The 17,360-nt window shown below is 37.0% G+C and overlaps 1 protein-coding gene across 2 annotated transcripts in view; it reads right to left on the reverse strand.

The window, feature by feature from the left end:
- RNASEH2B (ribonuclease H2 subunit B) overlaps positions 1 to 17,360 on the reverse strand; it is a 44,369-nt gene that overhangs the window by 11,621 nt on the left and 15,388 nt on the right. For both annotated transcript variants that reach the window (XM_051622797.1, XM_051622786.1), the window contains exons 3-9: positions 15,704 to 15,811; positions 13,383 to 13,459; positions 10,706 to 10,826; positions 5,419 to 5,483; positions 4,091 to 4,196; positions 1,904 to 1,982; positions 923 to 965 (exon numbers count right to left, since the gene is read on the reverse strand). In XM_051622797.1, coding sequence (XP_051478757.1) covers positions 923 to 965; positions 1,904 to 1,982; positions 4,091 to 4,196; positions 5,419 to 5,483; positions 10,706 to 10,826; positions 13,383 to 13,459; positions 15,704 to 15,811 — 599 coding nt within the window. The remainder of the gene's footprint in view (positions 1 to 922; positions 966 to 1,903; positions 1,983 to 4,090; positions 4,197 to 5,418; positions 5,484 to 10,705; positions 10,827 to 13,382; positions 13,460 to 15,703; positions 15,812 to 17,360) is intronic.

The raw sequence follows: 17,360 nt of genomic DNA on the forward strand, positions 1-17,360 counted from the left end.
ACATCACACAGTAATAGAAGCAAATGGGATTCTAGGATGTAATGAGATAAATTACTTCCAGTTAAGACGAGAGGGGAAGAATGCCATCATATTGTACCAGTAAAGTATTTACTGTGAATAATTATATACAATCCTGGTCTCCTGCTTTGAAACAACTGAATTCATCTTGGAATAGGTGTAAAGAAATGTTCCTGCAATGATGACGGAATGGAGAACCCATCTTACACAACCAAGTTTGGCTTCTCAAAATGAAAACATAAAGGATATATTATTTCCCTTTACACACTGAGAGACCTAATCTTAGGGAGGGAAAAGAGCCATTTCAATTAAAAAACCCTCAATGATAATGTTAGTATAAAAGCACAGTGGAATATATTGGCCATGAATAAATTTGAGGTGGAATTTACAGGAAAGTTTCTGAGCATCAGAGGAATGAGGTTATAGAACAGTTTTCCAAGAAAAGTAATGGAAATAAAAAATCCTAATGAGACTTACAGTGAAGAATGGTCAATGTATGAGAGATTATCCAACATGGTTGTCTGGGAATCCATGACCCAGGAGGTCCCTTTCAGGGTCCTCATAAATTACATATGAATGAAAACCTATGAGGTCATATTATCCCATCAACCTCAATAAAACTAAACAAGCAAAACATGTATGAAAGACTGCTGATCCAAACCATAAAATATGTCTCTCTCCTTCTCTTCTCTTCTTTAAACAGGAAAACCAACCAAAATATTCCTAATTAAAAAAATACAAAGTACCTGGTAAACCTTCTTGGGTTATTTCAGACTGGCCTTTCCCAAGGACAACGGACTTCCTGCATTGTACCCAGTGCTTGGCCTAGTCTAGTTTTAGTAATAATTCAAGACAAATTAGCTTACAACACAATGTATCTGTCAATATTTTAATGTTCTCCTACCTTCAATGGTGGCTCTGATGCTGGACTTTTAAGTTCTGGGAGCCTGTAGAACAAAAGATTTCAAGTTATAAACTAAGACAGCTGTATTGCACAACCTAAAGCTTGTAATTTCTTCCCCACAAAGGCTGCTTTGGTTATCAGCTGCTCACACATGGCATGAATTTGCAAAAAAAGTAGTTCATGGACTCTGTATTTCTGACTTAGGTAACTAAAACAGAGCCAGGCACGATACAGAAGCACAAGCTCTTTTAAAAAAGTTCTTAGATCTGGCAACAAAAACCGGAGAACTCCACCTTACTTTTGAAAACCTTGGCTATTCATAAGGTTGCAAAGCACTTAACATCGCTTCAATGAAACTGTTAAGCTATGGGACTTCAATCTGCAAGTGGCACATTTTTCCACAGGCCACCACAACAAAACCTTTTGAACAGAACTGAACTTAGGGGGAAAGTGCAGGGTCACAGTGATGCTCCAAGCAAAGTCTGCTGCTGGCAGGGAACATCAGGATGATGATGTTGGCGCACCTTCCAGATTTAAATGTAAATTAATACAGGTTAGATATGTGAAGTCAACCCCAACATAACTGAGTAGGAAAACGGAAAAAGGACTGGGGATGAGGATTCAACTCATGGCTCTGCTGCTTGTGATTGAGAATTCTGGACAAATTGCTTTAAATCTTTGGATTTCCTTCCCCACCTTGCTTTAAAATGGGATACATTGCTCCAGGTTTCATGATGCAACTATGTAACAGACATAATAGACATATATTACATTTCCTGTCCAGCCCATGGTCATTAGTAATGTAGGAACTGGAACAACCAGCATTGGAAAAAAATCGTATTTGAAATGTGGCAAATATAATTTCATTGTGTCATTCACTACAACCTTGATTAAAAAAACATCTCAGTGTTTAATAAAAAAGACCAAAAGAACATTGATACACAACATATAAAACTAGCAGCTCACTGGAACAATACTCACCCTAAGTGTTTTAACAACTCCTTACTCAGATCCTCTGGAATATATTCTGATATTAACCCATGGGCATACCGTACATAGTCTTCAGGAACAGGGCAGGGAGTGGGAAGAAGAAAAAGAACATTCACATTATATAGTCACGTTGCCTTAGCCATGTTGCATGTGCTACCATAAATCATAAGGTTGAATTAATAGTAAGAGACTTCTAATGGATACACTGTCATGATTCTCTGTGTTGAGTAGTTTATGTTATATGACACTTGTAGGTTTATTTAAAAAGTAAAGACTTACTACACTCATTTTGTCAGCACATGTTATTAATATCTGCTGCATTAAAAAAGCTGTTTCTTTTCTGAGAGTACTAGATATCATGTATTTTTCTGAATAAATTAAATTTTAGAAACCTGCAAAAGTAAAAAGCTGACTCAACAGAACACACAATCATTAATTTTAAAGCATCTGGATCTTACAATTATTTGGCAAGGGCTTCAGTACTAAAGTACATTTTCTGGCTTTGACTGAAAACAATTAGATGAGACAATGAGTCTATTTCAAAGTCTTGTACTTAATTTCAATACTTTATGGAAAATGCCAAGGCCTATCTAAACATCACTGGCAAGATGGGGTAATTATCTGTGGAAATATGAACTACTAGAAGCTGTTTTCAGTACAGGGCACTCCTGCTATAAATGTTTTTTTTGAGAGACTGGGGGAAAAAAAAAAAAGTGACCCTTTTATAACATGAAGTCCTGAAGAAGATCTTTTCTGGTCACGTTCTACACAAGTACTACATATACCCATCTATTTACAAGACACTGAAATGTCATAACACCCCAATGAAAGCAATTATCTACAGAAATAAATAGCAGTGTCATGGCAGTGAAAGAAAAAGACAAGAAATTTAGTCTTATTAAAAATAAGTGTTCACTAAGGTCCATTTGACTTCCTGTCATTGACCTTGCTACACAGAGTGGGAGTGCCCCAAAACGTACCTACTTTTAACCCCTAGTACTCTTTTAAATCTTAAAAAGCTTTTCAAAAGAATTCTATATCCATGTTACTGTAAGTAAGTAGGTAGGTGGAAAAAACACTGCAGATGAGCTACTTATTTACAAATTTCAGAGATAAAGTATTTAAGCACAGTCAAGATGGTTCCTGTCAGGACAATTTTCCCTTTCTTAAAAAATAATGGGGTAGGGAAAAGGATTAAAAGCTACTGTAAAGTTAAAGCCACAAGTTTTGCAGCTTTGCCTCTTTTTAAAAACCATATATTACAATATCTGTTCTATAAAACTGTCTAGTTGCCTCTTAAATCTCATTTATGCTGCTTCCTTTGATATCATTACATGGTAACTCATTTTCCACTTTGTCAGCAAGTTGCTTTGTTTCTGCTTATTTTTCAACAGCATGCAGACTTATGAATGCCTTTGTAATAAGAAACAATTTGCCTTTGTTTGTCTTGTTTCAAACTTTCCTTGATTTTCATTAACATTCTAAGAATTTATTCCAAGCCCATTTTCAGGTTTCTTCATACCCCACTAACATTCAGGATATTGCCCTCCTCAAGGAAAAAGTGACTAGGAACAAACAAGATCACTTCAGACTTTTTGGTACAGGATTTCAATTTCAGGGCAATTAAATATACATTATTTAAGTTTTTTGCCCTTAAGAAGCACACACTTGTGTGTTCTATATATTTGTCACATAAAGTAATGTTTGGGCAAGAAGCTTTTATTCTGTGACTATAACTTCCTAAGATCCCTTCCCTTTTTGGAGAGTTCTATGAAAACAAATACAATAATAAAATTAATAATAATTAAAAAAAAAAAAAGTAAAAAGCCTGTTCTAATACAGAGACACTTACTGAGCAGATTCTCATCTATACATTATAAGCATGCGTCCTATTGTCCAAGACAGTCTCAGTTCAGCAAAGCACTTCAGCATATATTTTTAATGGAGAAAAATATCATCATGGGCTAAGGAGAAGCATTACAATGTCATCCAATGAAGACAGCAGAAGACTCAGAAAAGTCAAGGCACACAGTTACAACACATACAGAACTTTCTGCACAAGGAATAAATTTACTGCAAAGGCTAATTTAAATACCTTTTAGATTCTAATAATCAGTTTTCTCTCCCTCTATGTGATTTCACAAAAATGAAATTAATTACAATGTTTAGTTTTCTTACCTTCTTCACTATCTGTGTTCTGTTTACAGCTGATAAATGTAGCTGCATATAACCTTTCACCTACAGATATATTGTTGCTTTGAAGTGCTTTCACTGTTTGATTGACCTATTGAAAACCAGAGAATGAAATGTCTGTATCAGTGTTGTTATGCACATGTTAATACAGTGACAAAGCTCTTGTAATTTTGTTTCAAGCATATAAAACACTCAAGTTATGGACTGTGGTGAAATTTAATATACATTTATAATGACTAACATATGAGATAAAAAAAACCCAAAGACACAAGCATGTCTTTGAACATGTTGCCTTGGCAACACAGCACCAGTTTTGCAGCACCCTAAGATGAACTGAGCTACTTAGATGCAACAGCTATGATTACACAGGTGAGAAATACACCTGCTCAGAGAACAGAGCATGCCTGAGTTCTGCTGGATTGCAAAAGCTGTTCTGATGGAAATAAAAGATTAGGCACTTTCTAGGGCACTGCTACACTGGATGTAAGAGAGAAAGAACTGGCAGAAGGCAGTATTTTCAATAATGTAAACAGGTAAACCTGTAAAATTCAGGTATTCATTGCAAAATAAATACCCCCATGCCTCTTCATTGCAGAAAGCAGATCAGATTTTGTGTTTGCGTTGACTAATTTAAATGACAAGGCTTCCCTGTATCACAGGATGCATACAGTCTTTTTCTACAAAGTGGCATCATAGTAGAGTCTCATGTGCATGTGTAAAATGAGATCTGCCTTCTTTAGGCCAAAACACAGGCCACATTAAGCTTAGCTATAACACTATTTTATTTTCTGCATACCATACAGACCTCCTGAATGAGGATAGCAGCAACCATATCAGGATCATTCTGAGCGCCTCTGCCAAAACTTCATGAGGAAACCAATTGTACCGCAAAACCAAGGCATTTCTGTCCAGCTTTAAAGCATGGCAGAATTTAAAAGTTGCAACAGTCAAAGCTCTCTCTCTAGCCCACCTGTAAAGTGGACAAAGCAAAAGACAAGCCCATGACCTTATGCAAAGGCTACAGAACACAGCAATATGATGAACTTCAGCTTCTTCTTCTGCCTCCCCACAATCCACGAATCCCTTTTGTGTCAGCCCCAACAGAAAGACAAACATAACAAACCTCTAATTTCTCTACTACCTCATCATGTTCCCAAGTGCAACAACTGTACTGTGATGTCTGTCCTTCTTGGACATGACACATACCTTGAACTGAGGCACACCACATGGCTCAAATGCAGACATGGACAAGCTCACATGCATTTTCATTTTAAACATACAGCAATTTTGAAAGCAAAAGAGAAACACAATACCTTTTTTTTTAACCACTTCAGTGTCTTCTCTTGGCTGTATTTATGGAATTTCTGACTGCCAATCTCTGAGAAAAAAACAAGGGGAAGAAAGTCAAGACTCGTTTGGATTGCATTTTCAATATATTTAAAATCTTTTAAATTGTAGATACAGCAGGGAAGTTAATTTGTGGCTTGCACATGTTTGATATCAGGGCAGTAAGTTTCAAAAATATAGGAAATATGTAAAAATAAACAGACTGAGCTGATACGCACATGTCTGAACAACTTTACAATTCTTTAATTACACCCTAATCCAGCAAAGCACATATTTTAATTTTTGTGTAATCTTAGGCTGCCTGAATTCACTAAGACTCTTCTCAAGCCCTTGTAGTTTGCCAAACCTTCACTGCCCTGTGTCACCAGACCGGTCATTTTAACTACATAGTTTACAACACAAAATGTTGGTTCCATGACTGTTGGCTTTTTTTAAAACATAGTATCTTGAATCTTTACTTATGCAATTCCAGAACCTAGTAAAGGGCCAGGACGGAGAGTGAGTTAGTGAAGACAAACCACCTACCCCTTCAATAAACCCTTTTCCTATTAGTTTTCACAGTTTTGCCCCTCTCACTTCACAGGTGACTAAAGCAAAGTTTTACTTCTATCCTTCTTTTATGTAGTTTAATATAGTGTCAAAAGAAAACACAGAATCCAAAATAGTGAAACACACTCCTTGTGGGAGGAAGTACATGATTCATTTATGATTTATTGAGCAACATAAATTAACTCAATGATATAAGAATTTCAGAAAGTGTTTCCCCTGTGACAACTAGGGTATCATGAACACTTGCTATTCACATGTGATCAGTTAACTGGAGATATGTGAGTTCATGATGCTGAGGCAAAGGAGAAAGAAAATGACAAAGACTCATGGGAACTTCAGTATTAAAAATACAGTAACAGAAAGCTACATTTTGGAAATGGAATGAAATGCCTAATGAGAGTTCACAGGAGATTTTGGAGCCCACTGTGTTTCAGTCTTTTCTTTAACAGGTATTTCAGAAAGTTTTAATCTCCTGTATTCCATTCCCATAAATACCTACATCTGTTTCATGTCATTTACTGATCCCGTATCATATTCCAACACTCAGTTCATGGATTTTCCTTCTCCCCTTGCAAACAACAACATGTTATTTATGACTCCTTCAGCATTTCCTTCTTTGGGGTTTATCTTGGCTCTTTCAAATTGCATACAAATAGCTAAATCTTGTGTGCTGTTTGTGTATGCATGGTAGGGGGTATGGAGAGGTCGAGGAAAGCTGTTTACAATATAAAGTTTAAATCTATTTCAACAGTTGTAGAAGAGTAAAATGCAAAAATTCTTCAGAGCAAAAAGGAAAATAAACACCACTAATATATACTTTGCTTCATGAAGTTGATGAGTTGCAGGTAAAGTAATTAGCTGTGACATTCATTGCTGGCTGCAGCCTTTAGGACTCAGAAGCTTCTAAATGCCTCTGAAAGAAAAGAAGCAGAAAATGGGCAAGACACACTAGATTCTTGAACCTGCTTCTCAAAAAGCTACCATGGTTTGGGTCCAAGTACAGTGAGTACAATTCACAGATTCCTCTCTTATCTAAGAAAGTTCGAGGAAGGGACATCCTCCAGTCACCATTCCCCAACCCACGATGAAAAGTAATTCTAGTTCGGATTCCCAGGCAGACTCCCCCACAACAGCATGATTAAGAGTGACTCGGTTAGGGAAAGGAAACATAGAACTGTGAAGCCATTTTCATTAAAACGTGAAAAATAATTACACCAAACCCTTCAGAGATCACTTTGTTTGAAAATATTTTGTGTGCTTGACAGTTTTGACTGTTAAACTCTAGAAACTGACAATATTTGAGACCTCTGAAGAATTAAAATGAGTTATGAAAGTCACAAACTGCTGACAAAAGGATTCAATATTGGAACGTGGATTTAACATGTGATGCACATTTGATATTGGTGAGAGTTAGTGACTATGTTTGATAATATGAGTACATATTGGAAAGCCTTTTGTTCCCTAATGTGTCTGGTGCCTATAAAACTGGTTTGAGACATCTGGAAAGACTGGGTTTGAGAAATACAGATGGAATATAAGTGGTTCTACAATTAAATAATATGTTCAGCGATCGGGTAATCGCAATGTAGACTTGGAAGTTTCCCTGATGTATTGTTGAGCAAACTGCCTAAAGCATATTTTAACATCCATTTTCTCAGTGTTTTCCATAACTCTGAAACTCATATGGCCCCTTTTTTCCTACCTTCTGGGAATTCAAGCTTGGCAATATTACTTAGTTACTCTAATCAGGTAAGTTTTCTTGGCTCTTCATGTTAATCACATCAGACAAGATCACAGTGCAGTTTTTGCCTTGCAAAATGAAACAAAGAGTAACACTGTACAACTGGAGTTCATAACCCTTTCTTAAACCTTCTCTGTTGTACTTTCTATCCAGTGCTTGAATTTATTAGCAAACAACCTGCCTCACCCAGATTTTGCAAGGTGTAACACATCTTTTCCGTAACTACTAAAGCAGGTAATCAGGAATTTAATCCAACAAAATGAATATTCAGTGCCATTCAATACTGAGGCCAGGCAAGGCGGATTTCTGCTAACTCAGTAAGTGTAAACTGTGAGAGCTCTAGAATAAGCATTAGTTAGACAGATACTAAATGCCTTAAAAATAAATTAAGAATGAAATAATTATGGTGTTAGGTTCTGTCTAACAGACCAGAACTGCAGAAGACTCAACATAACAGATACTTCTTGTCCTAAAGTCCTACTACTTTAACAAGAAAAGCTACAAAGTGGACAAGAGGTCTTAGAGCTAGAAAGAGTACCTTAGTCATAGTATTGGTACTTTTCACAGGCAGTAAAAGACATGAGAATTTGAAACACACAGAAGTGGACTGAATACAAAGGTGATCTGTGCATGACAGGCAAGCTCCAATGCGTTTGTTGCAAAACAATATCCTTCATTTTCTAAAAAAATAAATAAATCCTAAGAACAAGCTGCACTGTTAACTTTCAACCCAACCTAAACGTGAACAAGAAAAGAATCAGCAGACACATGCAGGTACACGCTTAGAGACATCCAAGAACAACACATATAGCTGATATGTGCATGTGCGTACAACTTAAATGACAAAAGCAATTTTTACCTTGCATTTCAAAACAGAACTCAGAAGTGAACGTAACTTCTTTAACAGTTAATATTATTTGCTGGCAAAATGACACCAACTTATAGGTCTACATAATACATTACTAAAAACATCAATGAAAAAATGAAGCAGTAAAGGATCTTCACTACTGACTAACAGAATACAGTTTATCAGAGGATGCTCTGACAGAAAACAACTGTAAATGCAATTTCAGAATGGAAACAGAGGTTAGATGAAGACATAAGACCTTGTCTGTAGCAGATTTTTTATTTTGCTGTTAAGAAGGGAACATAAATACTGTCCAAAGACAGCACTGCTGTTTGGAGGAAGTGCCCCTTCAGAAAAATAAACCAGACCTTGTCCTACATTCCTGTACAGACTTCTTAGTCTGACAACCAAGTGGACCTGGTACAATTCTTCACCTTCTCAGATGCTTGCACAGAAGTTTAATACTTCTTCTCTCACCCCTTGCTCCTTAGCCAGTGCTAGACAAGTTGTAGGGCACAGTAACTGCCTAAAAGCTTAATAATGGGTTTTACTGGAAGTATTTATCACTTCATGCAAAGGCAAAACCTGTTTTGCAGATAAGATGCATCTGTCCTTAAGAAGCCTTCCCAAAAGTTGGAGCTCACGCAAAGAAACAGGTTGACTGCTCCTAAAGATACTGAATGTAACAAAATGTTTTCTGAAGGTTCTTTCAGGAATTCAGGAGTATCACAACAGCACTTAATTCCAACAATAGCCTTGCTGCCCAGATTGCCTGCTCTCTTGTTAAAGTGACCATTTTCAATGGAAACATGTCCTGCTCTGAAGTTCAAATTCATTTTCTGGGGGGAAGCAACTGTCCCACATTTCTACATATAGACCATATCATACAGGCAACACTTAAAACTTGTGTATCTACATCTTTCAGGAAAAACACTTCTACTCCTCCCTGGCGACATTCTATACAGCAATAAAGAGGTCTGGTGTTTTACTTCCTAGTAGGGTTTTAATTCTTCCATTACCTTTTCTTAGCCACTTCCTAATTATCTGTAGATCATCTAAATATTGCTTCATATGTATCAACAACAAGGGCAGAATAAACATTTCTAGTATTTTTAGCTTTTAATCTGCGTACCTCAACTCCTTGGAGGAGCTCTACATGCATAAAGCTCAGACAGATTAGTTATTTTGCACTTAATAGAGATTCCATGCTCTCAGACCCCTGTACTTCCTCCTGTAGATCTCCATCTCCATTTGCTAGCAAGAAGTCAGCAAGCATCAGGAAAATGCTCTTTCAAGCATGGAATATAAAAACTGAGGTCTTGCATCTTTTGCAGATCTGCCAAACTCTGAAAATTATGTAATGCTTCTCCCTGTTCCCTAGAAAGCACATATTGTCCTTAGATAAAATAAAAGCCCCCTACCAAAGGGAATTCTGGGCAAAGGTTGAAGGAACTATGTACAGAATTGATGCTTTGCTGATTTTTTCCATTTAGGTTTTCTCTCTCATACACTTATGCAGCCCAATCAAGTCTTTTAAGTCTTCTATTTTATAAAAAATAAGTCTTTGAACTTAAGCACACAGAACTAAATTATGCAAAGCTAGAAAATTTGTGCTCTCTTTCCCAACAGCAGCACATTCTCTCTTCTCCAACTTTTTCCTACTTACTATTTGAATGCTTTGTTACAAAGGGAGAAAAAAAGCCAAATGGACAATGGTTAAATTCTTCCACACCAGGCCATTCTATGTTAAATAAATAATTTAGAGAGATTTAAAACTTTCATCAAAAGGCAAAGGAGGTCCTCAACACACAACGTCAAGAAGCCAGCTCTGATCAGTTTCTCATTTCTGTAACACCCACCCACGAGACTGCAAAAGTATTTTGGAGTTAAAGCAGAAAATCTGACATCCACACATTACTATTAATAATACTGTAATAATTACTTCAAATCTTATGCTTCTGTTTTTAAAGTGCAGCTTCATCCAGCACTTTGAGTGTTTGGAAATGCAAAAAAAAATCATTTAAATCTATCTTGTCAAACCGTGACACTAACAAATCCAGGCTTTTTAAAAATTATTATTATTTTTATTTTTTGTCCCCCCAGCCCATTTTTTCACCTTTTTCTTCTGTTACATGATGTATGTACTGTTTAACATCTGCACACTTCAGCAGCAATGAGCAGCTAGGGTAGTCTGAGTCTAGCACAACTTGACTGAGTGGCTGGAACTTTCCGTGTTGCTGAAAACACATCAAAGGGATTACGAAAGCATTATTATAATGTTAAGAAACATACACACACTATACATATATAGAAATATATAAGCATGCAATGGCCATCGCTTTAAAATAAAGGATTTAAAGAAGATCACATTTTGAATGGTAACACATGACACATTCATAAACTGATTACAAAGCAAACTATAAACATTTATTTCAAACCAGTAAATACCTGCAAAATGCTGAACTCCTCAATTACTGCACTTAAAAGATCGAATTTAAAACAACATGGGGAGAAACTAATGTGAAGTACAGCAGGATTTTTTGGAAGATGACATAAGACACAGTAGTTAGTATGTGCCAACAGTGTTTTAGACCAAAACCTGTTGGATTAAAACCAGTGTCATAACTTCCATTCAAATTTTGCTTTCCCTTCCATAAAGATAAATCTCAAAGGAGCAGGGCAGCTTCTGGAACACAGTATTAACCTTTCACCTCTGCAAAGTCAATTCCATTTTGGCCTGAGTACATATATAAAGTGATTTTGGCACAACTTAAATAGCCCTGCACATGACAGAACCATCAAACAAATTTTGCTCTTGCCAAACAATGCATAATCATTCAGCATGGTCTGGCACAACTGGCAGTCTTCCCTTTGGAAAGATCCTTTAGCGCATCAGTACAAAGACTCAGTGAGCTCTCCATCCTTAGGGAGTGCATGGTCTCAGGAGCCAAAGCTGAAATTATTATACCAGTCAGCATGAAGAAAAGCACTTTGGTATACTGTTTTCATTATTAATTAATCCTCTTCCTAGACATTCAGAAGCCTAAGAAAAGTAACCATCTCTTCTTGCATCACAGTAAGAACAAGAAAAAACAAAACACAAAATACGCCACATAAGGGATTTAGAGCTTGTTTCTCTTTAAAAAGAAAAGGCACAATAGCAATGGCAAAAAGGATATAAGGCACAGAAATAAAGCTGCAATAAGCTGTTTCCTATAGAAAACTTACCTGCACAAACCTGCTTGTGTCCCAAAGCAAGACAGCTACACTTAGCATTGTGCAGGGACACAGAGCATAAGTGCTGGACACAAGATGGCTCTGCTCAAAAGATACATTAAGCAACCCTACATTACACTATGAAAGCCAAATAATGGTGCAAACGGTGATTCTAAGATACTCAATGGGTACCTTGGTAAGTCACTAGTACAAGCCAGAAGTGATTGTGCTGCATTCAAAGTTGGCCTTGCAAAGGTATCCTGCAACACAATTCTCCAGTTTTCCCATTACTCAAGAATATGCTGACTTAGGCAGGGCACTACAGGAATGCATTTGCCCTGATTTAGGACCAGAACAGTTCTATGCATTTATCTTGCATCATGCCTTGCCTAGAAAACAATGTACTGAGAAAGTAAAAGGGCAGTACAGGACTCTTCCCATGCACAGAAACAGCTGCAGTAGTTGTCCTTTATTCAGGCTACCTCAAGACTCTCTACCACATAGACAAAGGAGATTTATTGTTTCCCTGATTTAAGCTTGCTATAAAGCTATCAAAGAGATGCTGTATTCAAACAGAGCACAGTGCCTAGCCTATTCTTTGTGAAATGACTTCTCACATGGCAGCCTAAAGCAGGAAAAGATGACAGGAATAGAGAATAAGTTTGCACATCCTATACCATAAATAATTTTAACAATTTTACAGAACAATACATTAGTATTACAAATGTGTAGTAGGATTTCATTTCTTCACCACACAAAAACTGTTCTCCTGCATTCTCCACTTGCAATCTAAAGCAGAAAATAGCAAGCAACTTTATAGGTAATGCTCTTAGAATGCATAAAATGAAATTATTGTCTCCCTGAAACAAAAAAAAAAATTAAATAAATCAACATTTACATTTTATGCCCTTTTTTCCAAAGGCAGATTATAAACAATAAATCAGTAACTTTGTGTATGCCTTTTGATACACTTCAGAAATTTAAGTGAGGTTTTGCCATACCCATGATAAATCAACTAAGCTGGATGACTTACTAGTTACCCAACTTTGGGATACGTGATTGTTCTGTTGCTGCTTTATGATACAGCATCTCTACAAATACTGCTTCTAAAACGGCAATGTTTTCTTTCAAGCTCAAGCTGTGACCAAAATTTTCCTTCTTCCTCCCCCATAGCATCCACATTCCTCTTTCTTTTTCCCTTTCTTTCCAAAATGACTAATTTATTGATGTCTCAGAAAGAACACTAGTTTGTTTTACTCTGATGACATCATAATTTTTAATTCAATAGTTCTGGGATAGGCTCTCAAAAAAGGACAAAAGAGATTCTCTGCTTCTCCAAAAATGAGGTGACTTGTTTGTTGAGACTGCAATCTGACTTCTGGAATATACTTTAATGACCAAAAAACTTGATCCAAACAAAAATACTTCTAGGGTGGATGTCTCTGCTTTAAATGTACATTAAATTTCCATTATAATGGAAGCCACTCTTTGCAAAATTAACACAACTTCTGCAGGAAATTAAGTCAGAAATAACATTTTCTCCTGAGAAATCCAGTGAAAAAATAAAGCAGGCTTACCTCCTTGTTTGCCTTTATGAGGTAGTAAAGTATCAGAAATAAGGGGTCCATTGGTGTAACAAACAGCAGGCGCCCATCTAAGTGACAGAGACATAAGAGGAAGTTGAGTACCAAGAGGCACAATATGTTGAATTTTTAAAGGATTTTTTCAAGAGTGTGAGCAAGAGGAGCTACTTTTTTTTTCAGTAAGTATCCCAATACTTTAATAAAATGGGCAGGAAAACAGTATTTTTTTATTTTATATTAAAAATACAGAGAGAACTCAAATCTCAACCCTGCCAAAACAAAGTACAAGCTTCACTGCACATCTGCTGGCTTCAAGCACTCTTAGTTTTGCCTTTCTCTGCACTATATTAAAAACAGAAAAATTGAAGCTGCCCTCTATTGGCAGACTTGGGTGTAACAAAGTTGTTTTGGAATACCAGATGTATCCCATATACTCCAACTCAAAACACTGAGCAAAGCAACAGTGCACTGGTAGGAGAGGTAGAAAGAATTAATTTCCAGAGCTAGTTAAGTTAGAGCTGCCTCTCATCTTTAAGGTAAGAATCTGCATGCAGTTCCCTAACTGAATAAAATAAACTTAAAATAGATGAGAAAATATGGCTCAGTACAAAGAAAGAGCTTGGTCTCCCACTGAACAGACACCTCTGCCCATCTGGAGCTCATTGCAGGATAATGGCTTAGTCAGGCTTTTTGTATAATTGTAGATAATTGGAAACAATGTAACATCAAGGAAATTCTCTAATGAGAGTCAATAATTGATGACAATTTGACATTAATTAGCAAACCAAAAGCAAATAAATGTTTTTGTTGTGTTGGGTTTTTTTATTTTTATTTTAAATCACATTATTAAGATAATTAAATAAAATTCTATCGTGATGGCCCTAAAAATAAAGATGGAGTGGAAAGAAAGCTGATACCCAATCTTACATCTGTATTACTACCATGATGCATTGTGTGAGACAAAGCAAGCATCAGGACTACTTACAAACATGTAAAGTTTTATTATAAAACTGTAGGGAAAAAAACTCAACACTAGCCACTTTCTCAAAGCTTCAATGTAAATGCTTTCCACTGTACCACCAGGAAGAGGCATTTTTATTTGTTCTAAAGAGTTCAGGCTCACTATAGGTGGATAAAGACCTCTGCCCTTCTCTGCAGATAACAAGATAATTTGTGTTAACTGCAAAGACACAGCTTTTTTGGTGTTGTTCTTCCCCTGACCATTTCAGAGATGCAGCAGCTCTAACGTTCAGGAACAATTTTTCTCCCTTTATCTTTTAAAGAAAACTGAGGCAATGGTTCCTTAAGGCAAATGATTCCCAAGGGCCAAAGTGGAGGTTAGAAAGGGAGGCAGAGAATACAATCTGGACATAATTTGGAGCAGGGAGCAGACCTAGTCTTTTGGCTCACCCCCAGAAGGAGCAAGAAAAAGCTCACAGACATACCGCTTGCATTCCTATATGCACCTGCAGAGGATGTTTAAAAGTTAACACACACTTTGGGATATTACCATTAAAGAAAGCATATGTCTGGTGAGGTTGCTTTTATTTATTACTAAAAATGGTCTTTTTTTAGTTAAAAAAGGACAAAATAAATATACCTTCATCTGGATTAATACTTATTGCTTAATCTATGGACATACTGGCAGAGAAACACTACTTCAATGACATCCTTGCTGATAAAAGACTTAAAGCTGTCACATGCAGTTACCTAAGTTTCCCCCTCATTTTCAGAAAGGTGAACTAGAATCAGACAATGACTGGGATAGTACAGACAAGCTCCCTCAGACAAAACACGGAAATGAACCTTCATACAGCAGGCCTATCTGGACACCCCAGCACTCACACAGCGCATTACAGAGGTGATTAAAAGAAAGCTAGAATTCCAATGCTTGGAGCTCTAACACAACACCCTGCTTAGCTAGCTGCAGCCTTCCAGCCTTTTTCCCCTCCTGTAGGATAACACATTGTACTCACACTGAAGACTTGCTGGTGTGATTGACAAGGCAAGATAAGTATTTTATGGCACTTCAGTTTAAATACCATTGAATGACTTTCCCCCACTCCCCCCTTCCTCAAAGACAAATGAACATCTGTCTAATTGAGGCTGCCAAAGGCAGCCTTTTAAAAAGAGACCACAAAGCCCCCAGCCCTGGTTAAATCCAGATGGCAAATGAGTGTGTCAGAAGGTAGGGATGTCATGCAGCATGCCTTAAACAACTAGGAAAAACACCTGTAAATTTATTAGAAGAGAGAGGGAAGGTTTGTGTATGAATGTTAGTTACCACTGGGGGAAGGACACATTATTTTACTCACCTTGTTGAACAGTGTCACCGATAAACCAGGAACGATACTCCTCATGAAAAGCTTTTACTTCAAACAGCTGCTGTGCACCACTACTGAATAAGTAAAGGGTTGCTTCCCCTGTTGAAAAGAAATCTGGTTTGTGTTTGTAAGCTTTCACAAAAATCAAAAGAATACCAAATACATCTGAAGAATGTGCCCTATATACATACAGACACAACAACATACACACATTCTACATAAACTCACTACAAAGAAGGCTCAGGCAAAGAAAACTATTGTATACAGATGTTAATTTACCAGCTCTATAAACCAAACTGAATTTAAATCAATAAATAAGATGTGTGAATAGTTCATCTTACAACACAAAGCCTTTGATCCAAACCCAAATCAAGATCACTAAAGAAATCAGCTCTTGACTGTACTGAAGGGCAGAGGTGGAAAAGAACATTACCTCTCCTTCCATCATGTTGTCTCCAAGTTATCAGACTCTGGGTTTAGGAGAACAAAAGTCTGGTCTTAAACCTTACAGTGCCAATTTGAAATAATTTGGGGGTTCGTGCATCAAAATGGATTGCTGATGACTCAGTAAGGCTAAACAAGGTGAACAAGGAAGCTAAAAGAACTTGCTTCAAAGTGCCCATCAGAATCTTGATCAATTTGGAAAGGAAAGCTTTATTTTAGGCCACTCCATAGCACAGCTCTGCCATTTCACATTAGTTCTGCATTATAAAGAAAGGGTAACGAATATGTTGCAAATAGGATTGACATTTTCCTTATCTAAATCAGGAAGTTGACAGAATTATAAGAAGGGGCCACTGAATTTGGTCAGTTGAGTCCATTGACTGGACCGGTGGTGTCTTGATGATCCATCCATCTTCAAGAGACAAAGGCAACTACAGCATAGCAGTCCTGATGAAAATAAATAAACTGAAAAACTGCACTGACTTGCTGGTCATTGGCTGGCTCAAAAAAGTCTCAGTGTAAGCCCCTGCAAGCTGACATCATCACTTCTGTTCTGTCTGCAGAGATCCATGGGTGTGGAGGGAGGTCAGCTATAACGGGCAGACACGTCTTCCCAAAAATTACTGATAACATATTTTTTACCCTTTATCCAAAAGGATTACCATATTTTAACCTCACCTACAGATATACATATAGTTTCAGTTGTATGATATTTTTTCTTTTGGAAAGGGGAGAAAAGTAGATTTAAGATGGAGCAGAGGGATCAATCATTACCATGTGCTTCTCAACAAGGGTCTACAACATAGTTTGATGAGCACCAGACATCAAACTACTCGCAGAAGGGCTCACTGAATCTCTGGAAAGGGGCCATTCCTGTTGCCTAATTCAGCTCCGTAATTCATTTGCTCATGTCACCACAGGTTCCCAACAGTGTTGTTAGACAGAAACTCTAGGGGATGGAGAGAGAACCTAGGCAGCTTTGCTCGAAACTTTACCACTTCAATTAGCGGCTTAAGTCTTGTGGTATGGTTATTTCCCTTCTTTTAGTTCAGCACTTTGAAAAATGGTTCTTGTGGTAATTCTGCATTGCAGCCTGAACCCTAGTTTACAGTCTCTGTAAGCGATAGAAATTTTGTCCTTTTTACCTGTCTATAAAAAGGACCATGCATACTTTTATTTAATCATGTGGTTAGCATTAATTCTG

Source organism: Apus apus, chromosome 1 (assembly GCF_020740795.1).
Source record: "Apus apus isolate bApuApu2 chromosome 1, bApuApu2.pri.cur, whole genome shotgun sequence".
Classification (NCBI taxonomy): Eukaryota; Metazoa; Chordata; class Aves; order Apodiformes; family Apodidae; genus Apus; species Apus apus.